The sequence below is a fragment of the Tasmannia lanceolata genome, unplaced genomic scaffold, assembly GCF_043159265.1.
Source record: "Tasmannia lanceolata isolate RefF3 unplaced genomic scaffold, GAP_Taslan_0.1 ptg000044l, whole genome shotgun sequence".
NCBI classification, from domain to species: Eukaryota; Viridiplantae; Streptophyta; class Magnoliopsida; order Canellales; family Winteraceae; genus Tasmannia; species Tasmannia lanceolata.
Window position 1 is genome coordinate 16,560,272 of NW_027518721.1, and position 25,452 is coordinate 16,585,723.

Genomic DNA, 25,452 nt, shown 5'->3' on the forward strand with positions numbered 1-25,452 from the left:
CGTTTGCAAAAACAGGTGTGGGCCCACATTTTTTGAGGTCCAAAGCATTCATTTGGAAGGCCCTTCCATGGATAGGTTGTGGCCCAAAAATCAGCCCCATTGGATCATCCTAACCCTGCCATTTGTGGAGGGAAAAAATGGGCAGAAACATGGACACACAGTGTCTGTCCATTTCCCCCCCCACCTTTGATTGGGTTAGGATATATATATTATATATGAGAAAAGTGTCTCTAGTCTGCCGACAAGAGATCATTCTCTAGTCCGCCGACCAAATCACATGAGTCCCACATTTTTGTGGTGATGCAAAGCATTCATTTGATAGGCCCCATCATAGATAGGTTGTCCACAAAAAATCAACTTCATAGGATCATCTTAACCCTTCGATTTGTGGAACTAAAAAATGGACAGATTTGTGGCGGTTTATAGCCGTCCATTTTTTAGCTCCACAAATCGAAGGGTTGGGATGATCATATGGACCTGATTTTTTGTGGACACCATCTCTATGTCAGGGCCCATCAAATGAATGCTTTGCATCACCCATGGGACTCATGTGTTTTTAGTCGGCGGACTAGAGAATGATCTCTAGTCGGCAGACTAGAGACACTTTCCTCATTATATATATGTATATAATATACATACACGAGGAAGTCTAGCGTCAAGCGGCTAAAATCCGCTTGATGCAACGTGGGTTTCTATTGGTTGTAAAACACCTTGGTGGCATCCCCTGCTTTTCACTACGATTGATACATCGGCAAACTAATTGGTTAAAATGGCCAAGCTGGCATTCCCTTCTTTAATGCATTTTCCTTGCTATATTGATATTCTTGACCGGAGTAAATACTGAGTAAATGGACACTTCTAAGGTATCACATCTCAGCATGTTGGGGCTATTTTAGTCCACCAAAAAACAACTATTTATTACGTATCTCCCATCTACCTAACGAGTTCTGTATATGGTGTAAGACCTTAACAACTATATGGTGGAGGTGGCACCCTTGATATTTGATCCAACAACAGCTCACTTTTTGAGAAGATGCTGTTGGATTAAATATCAAGGGTGGACCCCCACCGTACCAAGGCCTTATAGTTTGTAAGGCCTTACACCATTTAATCGAACATGCTCTCAAGGGTGGTACCTCCACAGTACCAGGGTCTTTTAGTTTGTAAGGCCTTACACCATATAATCTCTCTCTCTCTCTCTCTCTGTCTCTCTCTCTCTCTCTGTCTCTCTCTCTCTCTCTCTCTCTCTGGAAGGACGTCTCGAGTGTATTTGAGACCTTTCAATTAAATGGTAATATTACTTTATGCGTGTCAGCGTGTGCTGAATCAGTACACTTTTAATATGTAGACAAACTACATTTAGAAACATCTATAGATCAAAGGATTAGAATCATCCAATGAAGATGATTTTATGGGCAAGGCTCATTTATGTTGGGGCACAATAAATGAATGGTTTGGATCTTCGAACCAGGTGGGCCCCAGTTATTTAAAAAAAAAAAAACGCTTTTGTTGGTATCCACCTTGTTCAAGGATCTAGCTTCATTATCTACCATATCGATTCTTGACCTCATATATGGTGGCGCCTAACTATCTTAAAACCCATTTTGGTTTGGTGAAAGCTCTAGCCCATTTCTTTATGCAGACCTAAACCTTTATTAAGACCTATTTTATTTTGTTCTTCAGCTTTCCATATCTATTGTGTAGCCTTCTAAGTACCAAAACATATCATAAATAAATAGAGTGTATCTTAAGATACTTTCCTGTGTTAGAATTCACAAAGAATCCCTAACAAAGTAGCAATTAAAAAAAAAAGCCTCTATCGTTTATAGAGAAATACTAATCCCAGACTTTTAAGTCCATTTTGGTCCTTCAGTGCATAATCAAAACACATATAATTGAGGAAAACAAGAATGTAATGGAAAGAAACAAAAAAAAAATTATAGTAAAGAACACGTTTCAACTTTCAAGCCTATCAAAACAAAGTCATAGCATGACTTGGAGCTTCTAACACTTAGAAATAATAATAGCATACACGAGTCACATTAGAATGTATAACTGAAATCAAACTTGACATTCTTTATCTACAACAAATAGAATTTGTATTTGAAGAAGACATTCAGTCAATATTCTTGCTTGAAACCTCCTTTCTAGCTTTTTTTGCTTCTCTCTCCTAACTCTTGAGTCACCCCATTAGCTTCACATGCGCAAAATGTTGGATCATATTTATCATACCATTAGATGGAGTCACATTTATATTGACCTTGCAATTATAACCAATTAAACCATTTAAATAAGATGTCAAAGAATATATAGTAAAAGTCAACAAGGTAATGTCTTATATTTATCTTTTACGGCAATCATAAAACTCTCTCTTTGTTTTTTTGCTTGACTTGTGAATATGATAATTCCTGATTCAAAGATACCAAATAGGGTATAGTTAAAGTGGATCAATAAAATGGTAAAAAAATTAACCTCATTTAAAAAAAATTTAATTGCTCTCACATGGACAATAAAATCTCTCCCATGTGCTATACTAGTTAGAAGAATTCTAATTTCCAACATTTAATTGCTCTTGCATAAATAAAAAACTCTTTTAAAAGATATGTAGTTATAGAAAAAAATAGTAATTTTAAAAATATCGCAATTAAATGGCATATCCACCATTAAAATATTACTAACCTCTTTGCATGTACTGGCATTGTGACCTGACTTCTTAGAAATACTATATTTCCTTGTCTTCGTGTGGCTCAGCTCCACTCCACCTTTTTATTCTTTTAGGGGTATCCTTTGTTTTTTTTTTATCTCGGAGGACACTTCTCACTCTTAGTTTTGGACTTCCTTCTTCGCCCTTACAATGACTATTACTAACATCTACTTTAGTATTTAGAGGTCACTCAACAGATTTATTCTCAATTTTGATTTTTTCAAGCCCATCTTCTAGAATACGCAATGCATTGTTGAAGCTCGCTTATGATAATGATGCCTCTTCTAAATATTTAATAGACATTTGAAAAAGATAGTTGATACATTGCACCCTATATTTGAAACGCTCATTGTCTTCTATATTACGACCTTCACCAACGCTTTGTTTACTCTTTGCGTTTATAGTCCATCTTCTTAGTTTATAATCGGATGGGATCTCTTGAATTAATGAGAGTTTATATTACGACCTTTGTTTACTCTTTGCGTTTATATTCCGAAAAGTTCAACTTGGCATTTCTTAAATATTTCTCATGTATATGAAGACACTAATTGTGCTTCAAAGGCTGATCTAATATTTAATGTGAGTTTTGTATTCAAGGTTCTAAAATCAACTTCCATTTCTGCCTCACATCTATTCTTTATAGCAATCTCATTTTGTTTTACAAACTCTGTCAATGATGTTTTCGACGTGACATAACTATGAAAGAAAAAATTAATACTTTCGTTTCGTTGTGATGTAGACATTTCTGCATAGAAATTATCTTTTATAAATATTAGAACCCATTGGAAGCGATAATCATATAATGATTGAAGCCACTCTTTCTCTTCCTAATGTAGGGTAGATTTTGAAATCATCATCCTCCAACTATCTTCAAACTCATCAATTGTTAGACAGTTATAAATGCATTTATCAAATGCTGGTGTAAATTTTTTTGAGAATGTGCCACAGACAAAATCGGTGTTGAGCTTTTGGAAACACCTCTGCAATCGCTGCTCTAATTGCCAAATCTTGATAAATAATTATCACATTTGCCGGTTGGACACCCGTTGCTTTTAGCCAGGTATTCAACACCCAAACAAATTATTCTTTTCTCATTTGATATCATGGCACAACCAAGCAATACAGATTGTCTACGGTGACTGACACCCATAATCGGAGCAAATGGCATTGAATATTTATTGGTCAAGTAAGTGGTGTTAAAAGTGACCACATAGGAAAAATAATAACAATTCATCTTAGACTTGACATTCACCCAAAAGACGTTTCTCAGACGATCATCTTCATCTAAATCAATAGCATAAAATATGCAGGATTCAAAAGCTGCATATTCATAAAATACTCATAAAGAGTTTGGGCATCTCCTCTTACAAGGGCTCGACGTTGTTCTTTGTCAACAAAGTTTCTGCAATCTTTTTTACTATATAATAAATTTTCAACTCCACCCCTCTGTGCACCCAATGCAACATAAATCTTAGGGTTTGAAACTCCTACTTTGGCCTTAGTCAATATAATGCTCTTGTCCGGTGTACTTATCTTTCTATGCGACTGATGATGACCAATAAGTGCTGGTAAGAGTTCATGGTTGTGTTCTTTAATGAATGTAGTGCTGATAGAGTTCATGGTTGTGTTCTTTAATGAATGTTGTCACCTCTAGTTTCCCTAATTTAGCTCTATTGACTTTCGTCGATGCCTTACAACCATACCTCGTGATTGCCCGTGGCTTGTCAGCTTTGGAGTTATCCTTTTTTAAACCATATTTTGAACAAACAAATTTTCCAGCAATAAAGGTATGATCCTTTTCTGATCGACGACTCCATTCAACTTAAGTACCGAAGCCCATTCTGTACCCATATGCATTGTAAAGTAACTTTGCTGCTTTTAGGTCTTCAAATTCCATACATACATGTGGCTCTAAGTTCAAATCATCATCTATACTGATAACATCTCTCAAAGGAGAATGCTATAAATTCAAATAATCATTGTGTCTTTTAGTAATGTCATCATGTATTGAGCTAGATTCAACCATGTTTTAATGTGATCCAAAACAAGGTGAACATTTGTTGAATCTATGCACAAAAGCAAATACAATATTTAGCACATTTCGCCCTTAACAAGCTAAACTATTAAATTTTCAGAGTTTTGAAACAATGCATGACATCACAAAGAGACAAATGAAAAATGGTGTGAATTTGAATATTTTTATTATATAAACTTGGGTGAGTCAACGGAGCTTGCAAAACCTCGTACATCAATACTTAGACCACTTATTGGTCATCATCCGTCGCATAGAAAGATAAGTACATCGGACAAGAGCATTATGTTGACTATGGCCAAAGTAGGAGTTTCAAACCCTAAGATTTATGTTGCATTGGGTGCACTGAGGGGTGGAGTTGAAAATTCACTGTATAGTAAAAAAGATTGCAGAAACTATGTTGACAAAGAACGACGTCGAGCCCTTGCAAGAGGAGATGCCCAAACTCTTTATGAGTATTTTATGAATATGCAGCTTTTGAATCTTGCATTTTTTTATGCTATTGATTTAGATGAAGATTATCGTCTGAGAAACATCTTTTGGATAGCTGTCAAGTCTCAGATGGATTGTTATTATTTTTCTGATGTGGTCACTTTTGACACCACTTACGTGACTAATAAATATTCAATGCCATTTGCTCCGATTGTGGGTGTCAATTACCATAGGCAATCTGTATTACTTGGCCGTGCCTTGATATCGAATGAGAGAAAAGAATCATTTGTTTGGGTGTTGAATACCTGGCTCAAAGCAACGAGTATCCAACCGCCAAGTGTGATAATTACTGATCAAGATTTGGCAATTAGAGCAGCGATTGTAGAGGTATTTCCAAAAGCTCGACACCGATTTTGTCTGTGACACATTCTTCAAAAAATTCCGAAGAAATTAGGTTAAGTAACTAGGGTTGATAAAAATTTTATGCCAGCATTTGATAAATGCATATATAACTGTCTAACAATTGATGAGTTTGACGATAGTTGCAGGATGATGATTTCAAAATCTACCCTACATGAGGAAGAGTGACTTCAATCAATATATGAAGATCGCTTCCAATGGGTTCCAGTATTCTTAAAAGTAGGGGTGTAAACGGATCGAATTCGAATCGGATAGTGCTATATCTGAATTCGAATTCGATTGCAATATTCAATATCCGTATCCGTATCGACGGATAATTATTATTCGTTACCGAATTCGCATCCGACGGATATTGTTCGAATTCGGATATTATCCGTATCCGTTTATTCGGATTCAAATCGTATCCGAATATCCAAATTTGAATAAATCATATCCGAATGTCCGAATTCGTATCTGTATCCGAATTCGATTCATGTCTGTAACTTTAAATCAACTGGTTAAATATCCAAAATTATCTAATTGAAGTTGAATTCGAATGCGAATATCCACATCCGTAACCGGATATCCGAGTTTGCATGCGAATCCGGATATCCGAATTCGAATACGAATTCGGATATACGGATACGGATGCGGATATACGGGATAAACGGATGTACTTATCGGATTCGGATGTTAAACGGATCGGATGCACCATTTACCAGATTCGGATCGTTAAGAACCGGATATCTCCTAAACGGATTCGGATAATATCCGCTTGAAGCAGATTCAGATAATATTTGCTTTAAACGGATTCGGATGCGGACGGTAATCGAATTTTCGAATATCCATTTACACCCCTACTTAAAAGATACTTTCTATGCAGAAATGTCTACGTCACAACGAAGCGAAAGTGTTAATTCTTTCTTTCATAGTTGTGTCACATCGAAAACATAATTGACAGAGTTTGTGAAACAATATGAGATTGCTATGAAGAATAGATGTGGGGCAGAAATAGAAGTTGATTTTAGAACCTTGAATACAAAACCCACATTAAAGATTGGATTACCCTTTGAAGCATAATTAGCGTCTTCATATACACGAGAAATATTTAAGAAATGTTATGTTGAACTTTTCGGAATAGCTGCTTGTATCATAATAAGTTGTACCGATGAGGGAGAAATCAGACGATTTGTAAAAGAAAAAACATTATAAAGTGTCGTGGAAGCAGTCGACAAGCGAAGTTTGTTGCATTTGTCGTATGTTTGAGTTTGAAGGAATCCTTTGTCGGCATGCAATGTTTATCTTCCAACTCTCATTACTTCAAGAGATCCCATCCGATTATATATTAAGACGATGGACTATGAACGCAAAGAGTCAACAAGACGTTGGTGAAGGTCGTAATATGGAAGATAATGAGCGTTTCAAATGGAGGGTGCGGCGTTTCAACTATCTTTGTCAAATGACTTAAATTTTTAGAGGAGAGATCATTATCAGAAGCGAGCTTCAACAATGCATTGCGTATTATAGAAGATGGGCTTGCAAAAATCAAAATTGAGAATAAATCTGTTAAGCGGCCTCTAAATACTAAAGTAAATGTTTGTAATAGTCATTGTCAGGGCGAAGAAGGAAGTCAAAAACTAAGAGTGAGAAGTCCTCCAAGATAAAAAAACAAAGGGTGCCCCTAAAGGAATAAAAAGTGGAGTGGTGCTGAGCCACATGAAGACAAGGAAATGTAGTATTTGTAAGAAGCCATGTCACAATGCCAGTATATGCAAAGAGGTTAGTAATATTTTAATGGTTGATATGCCATTTAATTGCAATGTTTTTAAAATTACTATTATTTTCTATGACTTCTACTGCATTCTTTTAAAAGAGTTTTTTCTTTATGCAGAGCAATTAAATGTTGGAAGTTCGAATTCTTCTAACTAGTATAGCACACATGAGAGATTTTATTGTCCATGTGAGAGAATTAGAATTTTTTTAAAAGAGGTTAATTTTTTTATCATTTTATTGATCCACTTTAACTATACCCTATTTGGTATTTTTGAATAAGGAATTATCATATTCACAAGTCAAGCAAAAAAACAAAGAAAGAGTTTTATGATTGCCGTGCAAGATAAATATAAGACATTACCTTGTTGACTTTTACTATATATTCTTTGACATCTTATTTAAATGGTTTAATTGATTATAATTGCAGGGTCAATATAAATGTGACTCCATTTAATGATATGATAAATATGATCCAACATTTTGCGCATGTGAAGCTAATGGGGTGACTCAAGAGTTAGGAGAGAGAAGCAAAAAAGCACAAATGAGGTTTCGAGCAAGAATATTTAGTAAATGTCTTCTGAAAATACAAATTCTATACATTTTAGATAAAGAATGTCAAGTTTGATTTCAGTTATACATTCTAATGTGACTCTTATATGCTATCTTTATTTGCAAGTGTTAGAAGCTCCAAGTCGTGCTATGACTTTATTTTGATAGACTGGAAACATTTTCTCTGCTATAATAAATTTTTTTGTTTCTTTCTATTACATTCTTGCTTTCCTCAATTATGTGTTTTGATTGGGCACTGAATGAGTCAAAATGGACTCAAAGTTCTGGGATTAGTATTTCTCTATAAATGATAAAGGCTTTCGTTTTGAATTGCTATTTTCTTAGGGATTCTTTGTGAATTATAACCTAAGAAAGTATCTTAAGATACACTCTATTTATTTATGATCTGTTTTGATACTTAGAAGGCTGAACAATAGATATGGAAAGCTGAAGAGCAAAATAAAATAGGTCTTAATAAAGGTTTAGGTCTGCATAAAGAAATGGGCTAGAGCTTTCACCAAACCAAAATGAGTTTTAATATTGTTAGGCCCCACCATATACGAGGTCAAGAATTGATAAGGTAGATAATGAAGCTAGATCCTTGAATAAGGTGGATACCATAAAAAGCTTATTTAAAAAAAAATCACTAGGGCCCACCTGGTTTGAAGATCCAAACCGTTCATTTGTTGTGCCCCAACATAAATGAGCCTTGCCCATAAAATCATCCTTATTGGATGATTCTAACGCTTTGATCTATAGATGTTTCTAAATGTAGTTTGTCTACATATTTGAGAGTTAGGATCATCCCATGGAGATGATTTTTTCACTTGTGCTTCATAAATAAAAGTGTACTGATACAGCACACGATGACACACGCATAAAGTAATATTACCATTAATTGAAAGGTCTCAAATACACTCGAGACGTTCTTCCAGAGAAAGGTCTCAAATACACTTACCTAGATAGGGTGTGTACCAAAAATCAGCCCTATAAGATCATCCTAACCCTGTATTTATGGAGGAAAAAATGGGCAGAAACATGGACACACATTGTCTGTCCATTTTCCCCTCCACCTTTGATTGGGTTAGGATGATCATACATGGCTTATTTTTGGTACACACCCTATCCGTGGAAGGGCCTTCCAAATGAATGCTTTCTTTCGGCGTTTCATTATATAATCTCTCACTCTCTCTCTCTCTCTCTCTTATATATATATATATATATATATATATATATATATATATATATATATATATATATATATATAGCAGAAGAGAAAAGGAGAGTGAATTTCTCCCAAAATTCTATGAGAATTACACATCACTTTTTTTTGACTTTTTTAACAAAGGCACCCATTCAACCCACATATTTTCAATCCTACCCCCTCCTTTATGCTTTTTAAGAAAGTCACCTATGAAAGCCACATAATTTCAATCCTGCCCCCCTCCTTTATGCTTTTTTAATTATGGAAACCTCCATAGATTGGAGGGCTAGGATCAGCCTGTGGAAATGATCTTATGGGCACAACCTATTGATGTTGTGTTCCATCACATGGACGGTTTGGATCAACCAATGATGTGGTCCGTACAGTTCTTTGTCAGCCCGTGCATTGCACGGGGTTTTTAACGCGTGTGTGTGTGTGTGAAAAGGAGAGAATTATTTGAATTTCTCCCAAAATTGTATGAGAATTACACTTTTTTAGACTTTTTTTTTAACAAAGGCACCCATTCAACCCACATATTTTCAATCCTACCCCCTCCTTTATGCTTTTTAACAAAGGCACCCATTAAAGCCACATAATTTCAATCCTACCCCCCCTCCTTTATGCTTTTTTAATTATGGAAACCTCTATAGATTGGAGGGCTAGGATCAGCCTATGACAATGATTTTACGGGCACAACCTATTGATGTATTATTCCATCACATGGATGGTTTGGATCAATCTATGATGTGATCCGTACAGTTCTTTGTCGGCCCGTGCATCGCATGGGGTTTTTTACTTGTGTGTGTGTGTGTGTGTGTGTCTATATATATATATATATATATATATATATATATATATATATATATATGAAGAAAGTGTTAAGCTCACCAAACTTATGGTGAGCTTAAGCGCCCCAATCACATGGGTCCCACATTTTCTGTGGTGATCCAATCCATTCATTTGCAAGGCCCTATCATAGATAGGGTGTGTACAAAAAATCAGCTCCATAGGATCATCCTAACCCCTCCATTTGTGGAGGACAAAAATGGGCAGATTTGTGGACAAATAATGTCTGTCCATTTTGACCTCCACAAATGGATGGGTTAGGATGATCCTATGGAGCTGATTTTTGGTACACACCCCATCTATGTTAGGGCCTTTCAAATGAATGCTTTGGATCATCCTAACAAAGTAGGCCCCCATGTGATTGGGCGCTTAAGCTCACCATAAGTCTCACCAACACTTTCCTCTCTCTCTCTCTCTCTCTCTCTCTCTATATATATATATATATATATATATATATATATATATATATATATAGAGAGAGAGAGAGAGAGAGAGAGAGAGAGAGAGAGAGAGAGAGAGAGAGAGAGAGAGAGAGAGTTGATATCAGCACTTGTTTTGACAACGGAATCACACCCTTCATTTTGAACTTTTTTCTGTCTAGCTATTATAAGTTGTCATAGCTCCCAAAAAACTAACAACAGCCAATCAGCAAACTGTTTAATAAAGTGAATTGTGTCATTATCAAAAGAAGGGAGTGCGGGCAGCTCGGTCCACAACTTACTCCAGTCGACTGAGCCCGGGCATTTGTAACCTGAGACACTAATTGGAGCTCATCAAGTAGTATTCCAAGTCTGGATTTTAAAAGATCCAGTGGAAAAGAAACAATCTGTATGCATGCGTGCACAAGCACTGAATTTTAAGAAAAAGCACTGAATTTAAAAGTTCTCCTGGTTGTTTCATAAACTGATGTAGCAGCCATCATTTAGCAGAAGCATATCTGAAAACGTATCAACCTTCTTATTGATCTTTCCTATAGAACCTTAGGCATGCTATTTTGTTATCCTTAAGTTTTGAATCTGGCATTTCGTCATTGCTAAACACTCTTGAAACCCTCATATGATGACTAGTCAGTCAATAGTTGTTAAGATTAGGACAAATGGCATGCACAATGCTCAGAAATGATTTCTTTAAGCTATATAGTTATTAATGATATTAGGTTAGTATGATTGGATCTATGTGGCTATGTATCCTCCTTTTCAATCTAAGTTAATTTTCTTATGAACTTCTATCTGCTCATTATGAACAGAGCTGGGAGAAAACAATGGATTGCCATAGCCCAGGTCAAGGGCTCATGCCTGCCAGCTTCAAGGTGCGGACTGTTCCTCTAGATGGTGATGATTCTGCAACTGAAGAGGTGTTGGATCCTGACTTTGGAGAGGCAGCAATTGGTCGCGTGGCACCAGTTGATTCCGGTAACGAAAGTTTATAATGCTAACTAAAGTTTATAATTCCAATTCTTTTTCATAAAGATGTTTGTTTATCTTGGTATTAATTTACCCTATGATTTTTTTTTCTGCAAAAGTTGAAGGTTGTTAAGATGTGATTTAATTTCTCGCTTTGGTGTCTGAATGTCTTCATCTTTCATTTAAGGATTATGGTGGATTATACTGCTAAGAGCGTATGGAAAATGCACTGGAGATCTGTCAGTTCAGGGGAGAGTTGATGTCCAAACAGGAATTAAGATGATTTTAAAGCTCTGTCTAGCTGATGGTTTTGACATGTTCCCGACATTACTGGTGACGGATGGTTCGTGCATGATAGACCGTCGCATGGGAATTCACGGCCACCCTTTGGAAATTCAGGTGAGTAAAATATCTTTATCCTGAACAGTTCAACACCATTACCATCCAATTATTATTAACTTTTGTGTTGTGTTTCTTTTTTATTTGTTACGGATTCAAGACCAAGAAGATCAACCTGTACCTATTACCATGATTCTCTGCTCGACAACATGATAAATCAAAGTAAATAGGTACCTAGTTGATTACAACTTTAAAACTAGTGTAATCTTCAAGTATTATTGTGCTTCCTCCCAAAGAGATGCCCACTAAGAATTTAGGGTTCAACTGTGCTATTTCCAAAAGATGAAGTGGAGTCTAAATGAATGCCTAGTCTTTAGCTTAGTGTTTCATGGGCTATCGAGTGGGCTTGTAATGCCTGTCAACCTCCAGTAGACTTAAGCAAGGCTTTAAATTTCGGTTTTGTTCAGCACTAAAACGGAAACTTTTCATTTTCAGTGGAAATCTTGTAAAATTACGTAAATCATCACATAAGCAAGAAAGTCATCCATAATGGCTTAATCACATACACCTATTAGCATGCGTTGTCGCACATATCTGGAATAGTGAAGTCAATAAAGAAGTACAATGTAATGAAGTATAAGAAATTACAATGACCAGTCCCCCTCCAAGGACCCCAACTCTATGTCAATACCACATTGAGTTACGAGGTATTATTGGTCTTATGTCGTTCCGACATCCCATGCATAGGATATGGTTACTTTGCTATGGGTGGTGTTGTCTACCAAATAGCATTCTCTACATTAACAAAATGAAATGCAAATCATAACATCTTTTCATTTTTTTATCGTTATGACCATTTCGGTCAAAGTTTCGGTATTTCGGTTGAAATTCAGTCAAATTTCGGGGAATTGAGTTCATTGATATTTCGTTTCGGTGGGGTGGAAATAGAAACATTTCAGTCGTTTCGGAGAAATATAAAACTATGGACATGAGAGGAAGGTGACGACCTCCATCCAGGTCATGCAAAACCGATCATGAATTTCGTTGGCAGTAACATAACAATATGAGCTATACTCATAGTTTCAAAACTCTTCCACATCATCTTTGACCCCCCCCCCCCCAGTCGACTCCCTCTTTCCTTGGCCGTGTTCTTGTCCGAATCCGCGTTTTGCACTCCAAAGTCAATCAAAACTCCTTTGAATCTCCTAATTTATGACCGTGTCAACTGAGTACTCAGCCCTGTCAACCGAGTACTCGACCGCATCATACCGAGTCGACTAGGATTTGCTTGGGCCTCCTTTTGATCTGCATCTGCGTTTTGAAACACTTTATGGCCATTTATTCGAGTATATAAGATTCCTCAGGTTAGCAGCTTCAACCACCTTAGCTGGCTTCAAATCTAAACTACCTCTTAGATGTCCAAGAACCAGGTTGTCCAAAATTTCAAATTGATAACATCTTTTTGGCGCTCTACTCGAGTTCTTGGTTGTAAGATGTATTGATTGTGCATAATATAGGCTTTTGAGATTGTAATGAGCAAGATCAATATTTCTTTTATCTCATGGCAAACATTAGAAGACGAATTAACACTATCAACAGCATCAAGGATGGCGATACGATGATTGAAGATATGGATAGAATCAAAGACATGATCATTGATTTCTACTCAAGGCTCTACTCACAGAACATGATTGGCGTCCCAAAATTAAAGGAATCGATTTCAAATCCATCAATCACTCACGGCAGATGGAATTGGAAAAGATATTCGCAGTGGAAGAAGTGGAGAATGCAATCTTTTCAATGGCTAAAGATAAGGCACCGGGGCCCAACGGGTTTCCGATGGTGTTCTATCAAGAATACTGGGAAATCATCAAGGAGGACATCATGGCGTTCTTACATGAATTTCAGGAGAGGGGAGTCATCAGCAGGGAGGTAAATTCGACCTTCATCACTCATCCCCAAAATTGAAGGTATAAGAGGTATCAAGGATTTCTGGCCGATTAGTCTGATCCATGGTGTGTATAAAATACTGGCAAAAATCTTGGCGAGGCGACTGAAAGGGATAATGGCTCACATAATTTCTGAGTTCCACGGTGCTTTACTGGACAAGAGGCAAATTCTGATGGCATTTTGATCGCAAATGAGATTCTTGATACATTAAAAAGGGAGGGAAACAAAGGACTGATTGTAAAGATTGACATTGAGAAGATATATGACCACGTGGACTGGAAATTTTTGGATTTCATCCTCAAAAAATGAGTTTCGGACACATGTATCATTCTCTATACTCTTAAGCTCTAGAGGACTAAGACAAGGAGATGCATTGTCTTCTTATCTATTTATCATGGTGGTAGAAACCCTAAGCTTGATGATATCCAGAGCAGAAAGTAGAGGGTACATTAGAGGGCTGAAACCAAGTTGCAACTCACCATCGATAGCCCATCTCTAGTTCGCGGATGATACTTTTATCTTCATGGAGGACTATGTTGAATGGATTCTTTGGCCCCCTATGCCGAATCCGTGTCGGCACGTCTCCACATGCGAATCAGATTCACGAGGGACATACACCCGGATTCTTATTGTAGCCTATTGTTTTGGACGAATCCGATTCTTCGTTGTCTCTTTTCCGCACAAATCCTGTTTTTTCGAGCAAATCCGATTTAGCGTTGTCTATTTTAAAATGTGAATCCTGTATATTTTCCCTATAAATGTGTTTTCTTAACTTTTTTTTATATGAAAGCATAACCCGTACTCTTTTAATAAAAACCCTAGTGCCTCGACCCTCGAACATCGACCCCCTTCCTTCTTCGACTCTCTTAATACAAAACTCGCAACGACCCTCTACCCTGGATTTTTCCATGAATATATTATACATATACAGATACATACACACACACACACACACACATATATATATAGAGAGAGAGAGAGAGAGAAAAGTGTAGCTACACATACGTGTAGCTAACTTAGCTACACCGACGGCTTAAAATACAGTGGGCCCCACATTGTTTGGGTGATGCAAACCATTCATTTGATGGGCCCTCACATAGATAGGGTGTGCCCAAAAAATCAGCTCCATAGGATCATCTCAACCCTACGATTTGTGGAGGCAAAAATGGACGTGTAAAAACCTTCACAAAATCTGTCCATTTTTGCCTCCACAGTTTGAAGGGTTGGGATCATCCAATGGAGCTGATTTTTTTAGCACACCCTATCAATGTGAGGGCCTATCAAATGAATGGTTTGGATCACCCAAACAATGTGGGCCCACTGTATTTTAAGCCGTCGGTGTAGCTAAGTTAGCTACGCGTATGTGTAGCTTCACTTAACTCATATATATATATATATATATATATATAATTTTAATTTTGAATAGGGATCCTGGGGAGGAAGAGGGTTCAGGCTACCTACAGCTTCTGAGCATCTTCAGAAGGACAGTTGAACGTTTGCTCGAAAGGAATTAAGTAGATAAAAGAAGGCAGGGATAAGCAAAACGGTGGAATACTCTTAATAGTGTTCTGGGGTTGTACCTTGCTGATTGGACGTTTTTTGGAAGGCATAGTGGAAGGTTGATGGAGAATTTGATATGCTAGGAAATTCAGATGTTGGAGTTCTGTGAGATTTTGGAGTATTATACAGTCTTTTGTGCCTTTTCTTTTGGAATCCAGGAGTAAGTTCCTGGATCATCATACTATGTAATTTCTAGAGGGACTGCTGGTCCCCATGTATATTTCATGGTATGAATATAATAGTCGCTTTTCAAAAAAAAAAAAAAATTGAAAATTTTATTTTATTTAAAATTTACCGATTCTGAATCCTACTTTTGGGGGCTTGCCGAATCCAAGACCTCGAATCCGTGTCGGATCCCGACACGCGAATCCGAATCCATGCAACATAGATTGAGGATGATGATGAGTCTATTGCTAACTTGAAACGTACCTTTCGGTGGTTTGAAATAATTTCCGAAATGAAAATCAACTTCTCGAAAAGCTCAATGGCCGGTATCAATGTGGAAGAGGAGGAAGTTGAGAGACATGCGGTTGCATCTCTTTGGGATCCTGTGGTGGAACGACTGGAAAGAAAACTCACCACTTGGAAGAGGAAATACATCTCACTTGGAGGTCGAATCACCTTAATCAAGGCCGTGCTTGCAAATATGCAGGTTTATTTCATGTCTCTGTACAAAATTCTAGCAAAGGTAGCTATGCGCATTGAAAATTGCAGAGAGATTTCTTGTGGGAAGGAGATGGAGAAGGAAAAAAGATGAAGCACCTAGTCAATTGGAAGAGGGTATCTAGAATGAAGAAACATGGGGGTTTGGGGATAGGAAGAATCAAGTTACGAAACAAAGCACTGCTGGGTAAGTGGTTGTGGCGATATGGTGAGGAAAAAACAGCTCTATGGCACAAAATAATAGGTGATAAATATGGTGATGAAATGCGAGAAATCCAAGAAGGGCCAAGTGATCTGGGGCATGGAGATCAATCTGTAAGGTACAAGATGATTTTGAAGCACTGGTTCGATACAAGATCGGGGGAGGGATCAAGTCAGATTTTGGGTCGATACATGGCTCGGATACGTCCCAATGAACACTAGATACCCTGAGTTATTCCGACTGGCCATCAATGGAGATGCTAAAGTCTCAGATTACATGAAAAGGGATGACGAAAATGGGAGGGGATTCTAGGACATTCGATTGAGAAGAGATTCAAAGGAGGAAGAAATATAGGCTTTCATGTCAATGCTCCAGATTCTGAACTCATGCTATTGCTCTTAACCGAAAGGTTAGAGAGAGAGATAAGTGAGTTAGGGTAATCTCCCCCTGACTCATATCTTTATACTAAAACATAAAGGAATGTACAAAGTCCTAAATGCCCTTAGGCAAGTTGTATATTCCAACACTCCCCCTCAAGCTGGAATGTAGATATCATACATTCCTAGCTTGTTACATATATCACTCAATTTTGACTTATTTAAGGACTTTGTAAACATATCAGCTAATTGGCCCCCTGACCGAGTAAACACAGTGCAAATCTCTCTTTTCTGGATTCTTTGATGGATAAAATGACAGTCCACTTCGATATGTTTGGTGCGCTCATGGAAGACTGGATTGTTGGTAATGTATATTGCAGCTTTGTTGTCACAATAAAGCTGTGAAGGAGAAGATGAAATGAAGCCAATTTCATAAAGAAGTGAACGTAGCCAAATAAGTTCCGTGCTTGTCTGTGCCATTGCCCTGTATTCAGCCTCGGCACTGGACTTAGCTATAACATCCTGCTTCTTACTCTTCCATGAAACAAGATTGCCACCCACAAATGTACAATACCCAGTGGTGGACCGTCTATCTGCTGGGGATCAAGCCCAATCTGCAGCAGAGAAGCCTTCAACTTTCATATGGCCATGTCTTTTGAACATCAATCCCTTCCCTGGAGCCCCTTTCAAATACTTGAGAATCTGTATCACCGCAGCCCAGTGAGAAGTACGTGGAGAGCTCATATACTGACTGGCAACTCCAACAACATATGAAATATCTGGACGAGTAACCGTGAGATATATTAGTTTACCGAGAAGCCTGCGATACCTGCCAGGATCCTCTAACAACTCTCCTTCTGGAACAAGTTTCACATTAGGATCCATGGGTGCAGAAGCTGGTTTAACTCAAAGATTAACTCAAAGATTGCCTGTTTCTTTTGACAAGTCCAAGACATACTTTCTCTGTGATAGGAACAAGCCTCTAGAAGAACGAGCAACCTCTATCCCCAAGAAATACTTGAGCTGATCCAAATCCTTAGTAGAGAATTCCTTTTGCAAGAAGGTTTTCAATGTATACCTTGTGAATTGCTCCCTGTGATGATTATGTCATCCACATAAACTATCAATAAAATACACCCAGCTGAAGAGTGATAACTGAAGACTGAGTGATCCACTGCGCATTGTTTCATGCCAAAGCGCATGACTGCCTCACTGAATCTCCCAAACCACGCACGCGGAGATTGTTTGAGGCCATAGAGTGACTTGCGTAGGTGACACACGTAGGAGGAAGTCTCCCCCTGAGCAACAAACCCAGGTGGTTGCTCCATATACACCTCCTCAGTCAGGTCGCCATGGAGGAAGGCATTCTTCACATCCAGCTGATGAAGGGGCCAGCTATGATTAACAGCAAGAGACAGGCGCACACGTACATAGGGAATTTTTGCAACTGGACTGAAGGTCTCAGTGTAGTTAACACCAAAAGTCTAAGTGTATCCTTTCGCGACTAATCGTGCTTTTAAGCGCTCGACAGTACTATCAGGGAGGTATTTGATGGAGCAAACCCACCGACAACCAACAGAACGAGCACCAGGGGGTAGGGAAACCAGATTACATGTATCATTACTATGAAGAGCGCCCATTTCTAGGTTCATAGCATCACGCCAGCCACGTTGTTCAAGAGCCTCAGCCACTAACTGTGTTAAGGACATAGAAGACAAGGAGGAAACAAAGCTCTGGAAGGTACTGGTGAGCTTATCATAAGAAACAAAATTCGAACTAGGATGTGCAGTGGAACGGGATCTCGTATGAGATGCAATAGGAGAATTAGAAACAACAGAGGAAGGCGGAAGAGAAGATACTTGAGAGTGGCAGAGAGGGATCATCGGCTCAGAAGATGATTGTGCGAGAGGAGGTAGAAGAGACCTATCGGTAGCTTGGCGCCGCTGATACTGCTGTGTAATTTTAGGTGGAGCTGGCTTCTCCAACGTGGCAGAAGAAGTAGAATCTGCAGAAGCTGGCTGTACGGAAACAGGAGATGACGGAAGAGAAGCAGGTAGATCTGGTAAGGGAAGCGAGACCTCGGACTAAAGAAAAGGGGTGAAAGATGTCGTGCCATGTTGGAAGGATGCCTCAGACTCAAAGAATGTAACATTGGCTGAGACAAACCAGCGACGCATACAAGGGCTATAGCAACGATAGCCTTTTTGCATACGGGATACCCCAGAAAGACAACGCTCAGACTGTGGATCGAGTTTGTCACGGCCAGGTCCAAGGTGATGAACAAAACAAACGCATCCAAATACACGAGGTGTTAGAGGAAACTGTTCCTTACCAAGAGATAAAATCTCGAAAGAAGAAGCACCCTCTAAGACGGAGGAAGGCGATACACATCGTGAGAAGGGCATCACTCCAGTATGGCTTAAGAACACTCTTCTGAAAAAGAAGAGTGCGACCTACTTTAAGCAAATAACGAAGTTTCCTCTCAGCAACATCATTCTGTTGAGAGGTGTACGCACATGAAGACTGATATAGAATCCCATGTTGGGAGAGATAGGATTGAAAGCCATTAGTATCAGAAAAGTATTCTCTAGCATTGTCAGTACGAAGACATTTAATATTGCAATTATATTGATTCTTAATTTCAGAATGAAATGTGCGAAAAGCAAAGAACACGTCAGATCGACTCTTCAGTAAATATAACCAGGTCATGCGTGAGAAGCCATCAACAAACACATTAAAATACCAAGCCAGTACTGGACGCGACCCTAGAGGGTCCCCATACATTAGAATGGACTAATTCAAATGGACTAGACACTCGACTAATGACCCGGGATGGAAACGACACACGACGGTGCTTCCCGAGTTCACAGGACTTGACTGAAAACTAGAAAAAGTTCTGGGAAGCAGAGAAGTCTGTTGTAGCCGCTGAAGTGAAGGATGCCCCAGGCGACAATGCCACTGAAATGTATCCACAGAGCTATGTAAGACAGTAGGCGGCCGGCCGTCAAGACGATAGAGTCCATCTACCTCACGACCCGTTCCAATCTTCTTCCCAATCGAGAGATCCTAAAACAAGCAGTAAGATGGGAAAAATGAGACAGAACAGTGAAGAGATTTAGTAATTTGGCTAACTGAAAATAAACTAAATGGTGATTTTGGTACACATAAACAGAAGATAAGGTAAGAACAGGATGAGGGGAGATATGACTAACACCAGTGATAGGTGTAGTGGACCCATTAGCAAGGGTGATAGACGAGAGAGCGAAAAGAATGAAGTTGAAACTAATTTCCAAGAAAGTGAATTTGGGGGGGGGCGCTGATACCTTCGACTCAGAGGAAACGACTTCTTCTCAAGAGGAAAAAGACAGCATACCGTCGTGCCTCATATGAAAGTTTGGCCGGAGTTGGGGTTAGGGTTTCGCGACGAGAGGGAAGGGGGGGTTTCGGCTATGTGAGGGTGGCGGAGAAGGTGGAGGCTGATAGAGAACCCTAGGGATCAGAAAACCCTAAGGCTCTGATACCATGTTAACCGAAAGTTTAGAGACAGAGATAAATGAGTTAGGGTAATCTCCCCCTGACTCATATCTTTATACTAAAACATAAAGGAATGTACAAAGTCCTAAATGCCCTTAGGCAAGTTACATATTCCAACATGCTCAATATCAACCGAGGATGCCAGAATATGGAAGCTCGATCCCAATGGAATTTTCTCGGCAAAATCTTTCTTCTCGGCAATGAACAAGGGAAGTAAGAATCGAAACAATGAGCAGTTGTTTGGAAATCAATTGCTCCTCCACGAATTAGGGCTTTCGCTTGGATAGTCATATATGGAGGAATCAATACATGCGAAAGGCTTAAAAACCGGAAATTACAGATGGCTAGTATGTGCATTCTGTGTCGGCAACATGAGGAGACAATTGACCACCTATTGCTTCATTGCCCCTGCTCGAATTACCTGTGGACAGATGTGTTGGAAATCATTCGATGTCGCATGGGTGTTTCAGCAGAGTATCAGAGGGGTACTTTTGGGATGGACTGGGGGAGCATTCGGAGACATTGGCCAAGCACTATGGAAATTGATACCATATGCTATTATGTGGAACATCTGGAAGGAAAGAAATAGTCGAATATTTGAGGAAAAGACTAGGAGAAGAGGCTGGGTGCTACTCCAAATCAGGATAGAAATGATATCCTGGGTCAAAAGCAAGAATGAATACCCACTATGGAGTTGGGGAAATACTCAGAAATTGGAAAGATGTTGTATGGGAGAGGAGAGTCAAGGTCAAAATCACACCTAAGTGGACACCACCACCGGAGGGATGGTATAAACTCAATTTCGACAGGAGTGCTATTGGTAACCCAGGAAAGGCTGGAATAGGTGGGGTAATACGTGATTCTATGGAGAAGATATGGATGTCTTATTCTGGTCCTGGGGGTACCGTGAAGGCTCATCTCTTTGGTTTAAAATGGTTCTCACGGAACAACCTAGGACCCCTCATTGTCGAAGGCGATTCAACTAACACATTCACGTGGGCTGCAACTAGTTCAAATGGACCATGGTGAATTCGGGATTTGATTTCAGAAATTAAGGACTTAGTGGCTCAGATCAGACCCACTCTGGAACACGGAAGGAGATCTGCAAACGAGACGGCTGATTATATGTTATGTAAGAGATGTCTCTATATACGGCTCCTGACTTGCAGGACCTCCAATTGTTATCAGGCTTATATGTGATGTAAGCCAAAGGCTATTGTAAACACGGGGCTTTGGGAACAACTTGTTCCCTGCCCGGTTTCTCTTTTTAATAAATGTCATCTTAAAAAAAAAAATTTCTTTAATCTCTATATAACTTGACCTACCTCTCGTTAATTCAAGAAGCACCTTTAATTAAATTTTGTATTTTTTTTTTTTTTGGGTACATAAGTGTGGGTTTCGCCAAAGCAATACCATGTCATTTATTGTTTGGAGAATTTTGAGTATAGATTTCCACGAGCTCTATCCATATCAATGATGTTCCGAGAACCATCATCAAATCTTTGAATTATTAGGATTGGGCTTTTATACTTAATCTACTGCAGAGTTTGATTCATGCCATGTGAGTAATCTTCCATTTATTGAGCTTCTCTAGGAAGTTTGGACTGTCAATGCATTTCCTTCCAACGATTTAAGCATGCATCTCCTTCCAAAGGGGATTACTTCCTAATGATTTGGACTGTCAATAGAGAACCAGGCTTGAGCCATAGGAATCAGTAGATATGGTCTCTGTGATCTGCAATCTACATTGCTTTGCGCACAACCTCAATTTCAATTAGACGGGTTTTCTTTAAGACTGAAATTGCTGTGAATTCTAACAGTTTATCTTCATGATTTGTGAACAATAATGCAGGCACTATTTTATTCAGCCCTACTCAGTGCTCGGGAAATGCTTGCTCCAGGGGATGGGTCGGATGACCTCATAAGGGCATTAAACAACCGTCTGGTTGCATTGTCATTTCATATTAGAGAATATTATTGGGTTGATATGAGAAAACTCAATGAAATCTACCGTTACAAAACAGAGGAATATTCTTATGATGCTGTTAACAAGTTTAACATCTACCCGGATCAGATTTCTCCATGGCTTGTAGAGTGGATGCCCAGCAAAGGAGGCTATCTCATTGGAAATTTGCAGCCTGCTCACATGGATTTCCGTTTCTTCTCTCTTGGAAACTTGTGGTCTATTGTTTCCAGTCTAGCAACGAGGGATCAATCACATGCAATATTGGATCTCATTGAGGCCAAATGGAGTGATTTGGTAGCAGATATGCCATTCAAGATATGTTATCCCGCTCTCGAAGGTCAGGAGTGGAAGATTATCACAGGCAGTGATCCAAAAAACACGTTAAGTCTCTATAATTGATCATTATCATTGTCATTATCTTATGCCTTCGTATGTAGGTCATTTCTCTTCCTCTCTCATTCTCCATCCCTAATCTCAATTCCTGGTGCAGGCCCTGGTCATACCATAATGGAGGTTCTTGGCCAACTTTGCTCTGGCAGGTTAGTCAGCAGTTTCTTCATTCTTTTTTTTTATGATATTTCTTCCTTCTCCTTTGAATTTTAATTAGCTTCCCTGTATCCGGTAACATCCACTTGAACTTTAGTTATATTATGAAGAAGGTTAGTAATGTTGGCACTTTTTTTTTTTTTAAAGTTGACAAATATTTTCATTGATACTTGTGAAAGATACATTGGGGACCAGAGGTCCCATCTTGCGTTACTTAGTATCGATAAAGCTTGGCCAGGAGCATACTCCTGAGCCAGAGAAGCTAAAAGTAAGTTAATAAAAGGAAAAATTCAGGGTCGCACCATTCTGCATCGTGCCCTCTTCACTAACCTGGCACTGCCGCCCAAACAAAAGGAAACCCCTTTCAACTCCCTTCAGAACTGACCTCCTCTATTATTATATTGAAGAAACATCCAGCAGCTTTTCACACCAAACCTTCACACTCCTTTTCTAAGAAAGTGATGTTGGCACCCACTACCAAGGTTTTAAATTTCGGTTTCGGGCGAAATTTCGGTCGAAATTGGGTAAAAGGTCAAAATATCGTTTTTGTAGACCGAAATTTCGGTAATTTCGGTCGAAATTTCGTAAATGATTAAAATAATATTAATTTATCTAATATTTCCCGAAATTTTGTACATTTCGGAAATTTCGGTTTCGGTGCAATTTCGTTTCGGTCGAAATTTAAAACCATGCTCACTACCATGTTTTGTTAATTGCACTAACTCATCTGCTCTTTTATTATTTAAACAGCTGTCAAAGGTTATTACAGTTCCCAAAAAGCTCTCACAAGCCATTTAAAAAATAAAGACGAGCTAAATTTGTGCAATTATTAAAATGTGTTAGTGCAAATATCAATCGCATATGAAGAATGATATTTGCAAGTGCGCCACAGTTGCTATTTAAGTTGGCCAAAAAGTAAAACTGTGCAGCAATCCAGCCTGTTTCCTATCGGATGGCCGGAATCTAGAGTTTTTAACAACTAAGGAGCTCACCTGAATTAGGTTGGACGTTACATAGGATGGGCAGCTATAGATTCAGACATAACATGAAACCTAGACTCATGAGGTCTAATAATGATCAGTTTATAAACTATTAGACTTGCCTCTTTATAGAAATTTCTAAAGCTTGCGATGAAAATTGTCATTAGCCTAAAACATGACCAAGGGTCGCCCGAAATAAAACCCCATCATCAAATATACTAGCACTATTGTGTGATGGTTCAACACTGTTTATGGTTCAATTTGGCAACCTTCTTCATATTGAAACTCTGCTCCATGGAATTGTAGATGGATTGATCTTTTGTAACATGTTTTGAGTGTCTTGTTACAGCTGACAGTGGCATGCATAAAGATGAATAGACCAGAGATAGCTGCTAAAGCCATTGAGATTGCAGAGAAGCGGATAGTAGCAGACAAGTGGCCCGAGTATTACGACACTAAAAGAGCACGTTTTATTGGCAAACAAGCATGCCTATTCCAGACATGGTCTATAGCAGGCTTTCTTGTGTCAAAGATCCTCCTTGCCAACCCGGATGCAGCGAAGTGTCTTATGAACGAAGAAGACTCAGAGCTTCTCAATGCATTCTACTGCATGATAGATTCAAATCCAAGGAGAAAACGCACTCGAAAGGGACTCAAGAGCTACATAGTATGAGCTTTCAGAAATTCCAGAATTAAAATGGCGTTAAATTGCACTTACCGTGAGCTCAAGTTCGGTGGAATGACAGGTTCGGGTCCTTACACTTTGTATTGTTGTATGTAGCTGTTAAATTGATTATTGGTGGGTAAGTTGGAATTAGACCCTCGATTTGATTATTGCGACCCTCACATCCTAAACCACTGGGGCACGAGGTTCGACCCTGTATAATATGTATTTCTTTTAATCTGAACACTAATGTGATAAAAACCAAAATGTGCTGCTAGGATGAGGAAGGGGGAAGGGTGTGACCGTAAAAAGAAGAGGAAAAAAAAACATAACAGAGACTAAGAAATGCTGTGTTCTCTATGTAATTAAGAGTCTCAGATACAGTCTGAAAATTATTTGCATATAATCTCATATGCATATGATTTAAAGTTAAAATTTATAATTATTTGCATACAATATCATTAATGAAATCTATGTTCTTTGGATATCTTTGCATTCAATATCATGGTTCTCCTGTCCGGTCTTTAACTCTTCATCACTGTCTGATCATCCTTTGCTGATGCTGATTGGATTGTGATCCGAGCCCTTTTTGGTCGGATGACACTAAGCTCATCATCGAGATCCAGCCAGACTGAACCTTGCTGTTGATTTTCTTACTTCACCATTGCCGAGTAAAACCGAGAAAGGTATGTTTTTGAATCGCTTTCTGATGCTCATCTTGTTGCCAAATCTGACATTACCAAAGTCTTACTGCCCACAGATGTTCTTTCCGTTGATCAGAATTTGGTCAATCCATGCCTAGAAGAAATATTGTCATTTGCAAATAACTGTTATATGGGTTTTATCTTGTTAGTGGCTTTCAAAGAGGCTTAATCTCCTATTTGCAAATAGGGAACTGCTAGCGTCCATCGTAAAAGGGTTTTCTCGGCTGGTCTGACGTGCAACAGACCAGCCGCAAAAAGCCTTTTGGAATGGATTTTAGCAAAAGTTTAGGATTTTTGCCAATATGCTTCTATTCTTTAAAGTTTATTTTATCAATTGGAAACAAGAAATAGCAGATTAGCCAATAAGCTAAAAGCTAATTTCCAAAGCATCCCTAAAATTAGCTTTCATTAATTGTCTTAGTTATTATTTTTGAAATGACAAATTTACCCTCATTTAAAAACTTAAACTCACCATTTTAATCGTTTTTTAACTTGCACCTGTAGCATTTCTCCAAGCACTATTTATGTGTCATTTTATCTTCTATGAAAGAAGGCTTAGGGTCTATTTTTGAAGAGTTTCTCCTCTTTAACCTTCTATTCTTCTTCTTTTTTTCTCTCAGTACGG

General features: G+C 38.6%; 1 protein-coding gene and 1 pseudogene across 1 annotated transcript in view; both read left to right on the forward strand.

Annotated features, from left to right (window-relative positions):
- The window catches only part of LOC143863292 (neutral/alkaline invertase 3, chloroplastic-like), a 28,878-nt gene extending 4,270 nt beyond the window's left edge, over nt 1-24,608 (forward strand). Inside the window, exons 3-7 of the mRNA XM_077373977.1 lie at nt 11,186-11,351; nt 11,530-11,741; nt 21,820-22,313; nt 22,424-22,472; nt 23,809-24,608. Coding sequence (XP_077230092.1) covers nt 11,186-11,351; nt 11,530-11,741; nt 21,820-22,313; nt 22,424-22,472; nt 23,809-24,132 — 1,245 coding nt within the window. The 3' untranslated portion in view covers nt 24,133-24,608. The remainder of the gene's footprint in view (nt 1-11,185; nt 11,352-11,529; nt 11,742-21,819; nt 22,314-22,423; nt 22,473-23,808) is intronic.
- On the forward strand, nt 5,031-7,231 carry LOC143864003 (protein FAR-RED IMPAIRED RESPONSE 1 pseudogene; annotated as a pseudogene).
- Nucleotides 24,609-25,452: the final 844 nt, after the last annotated feature.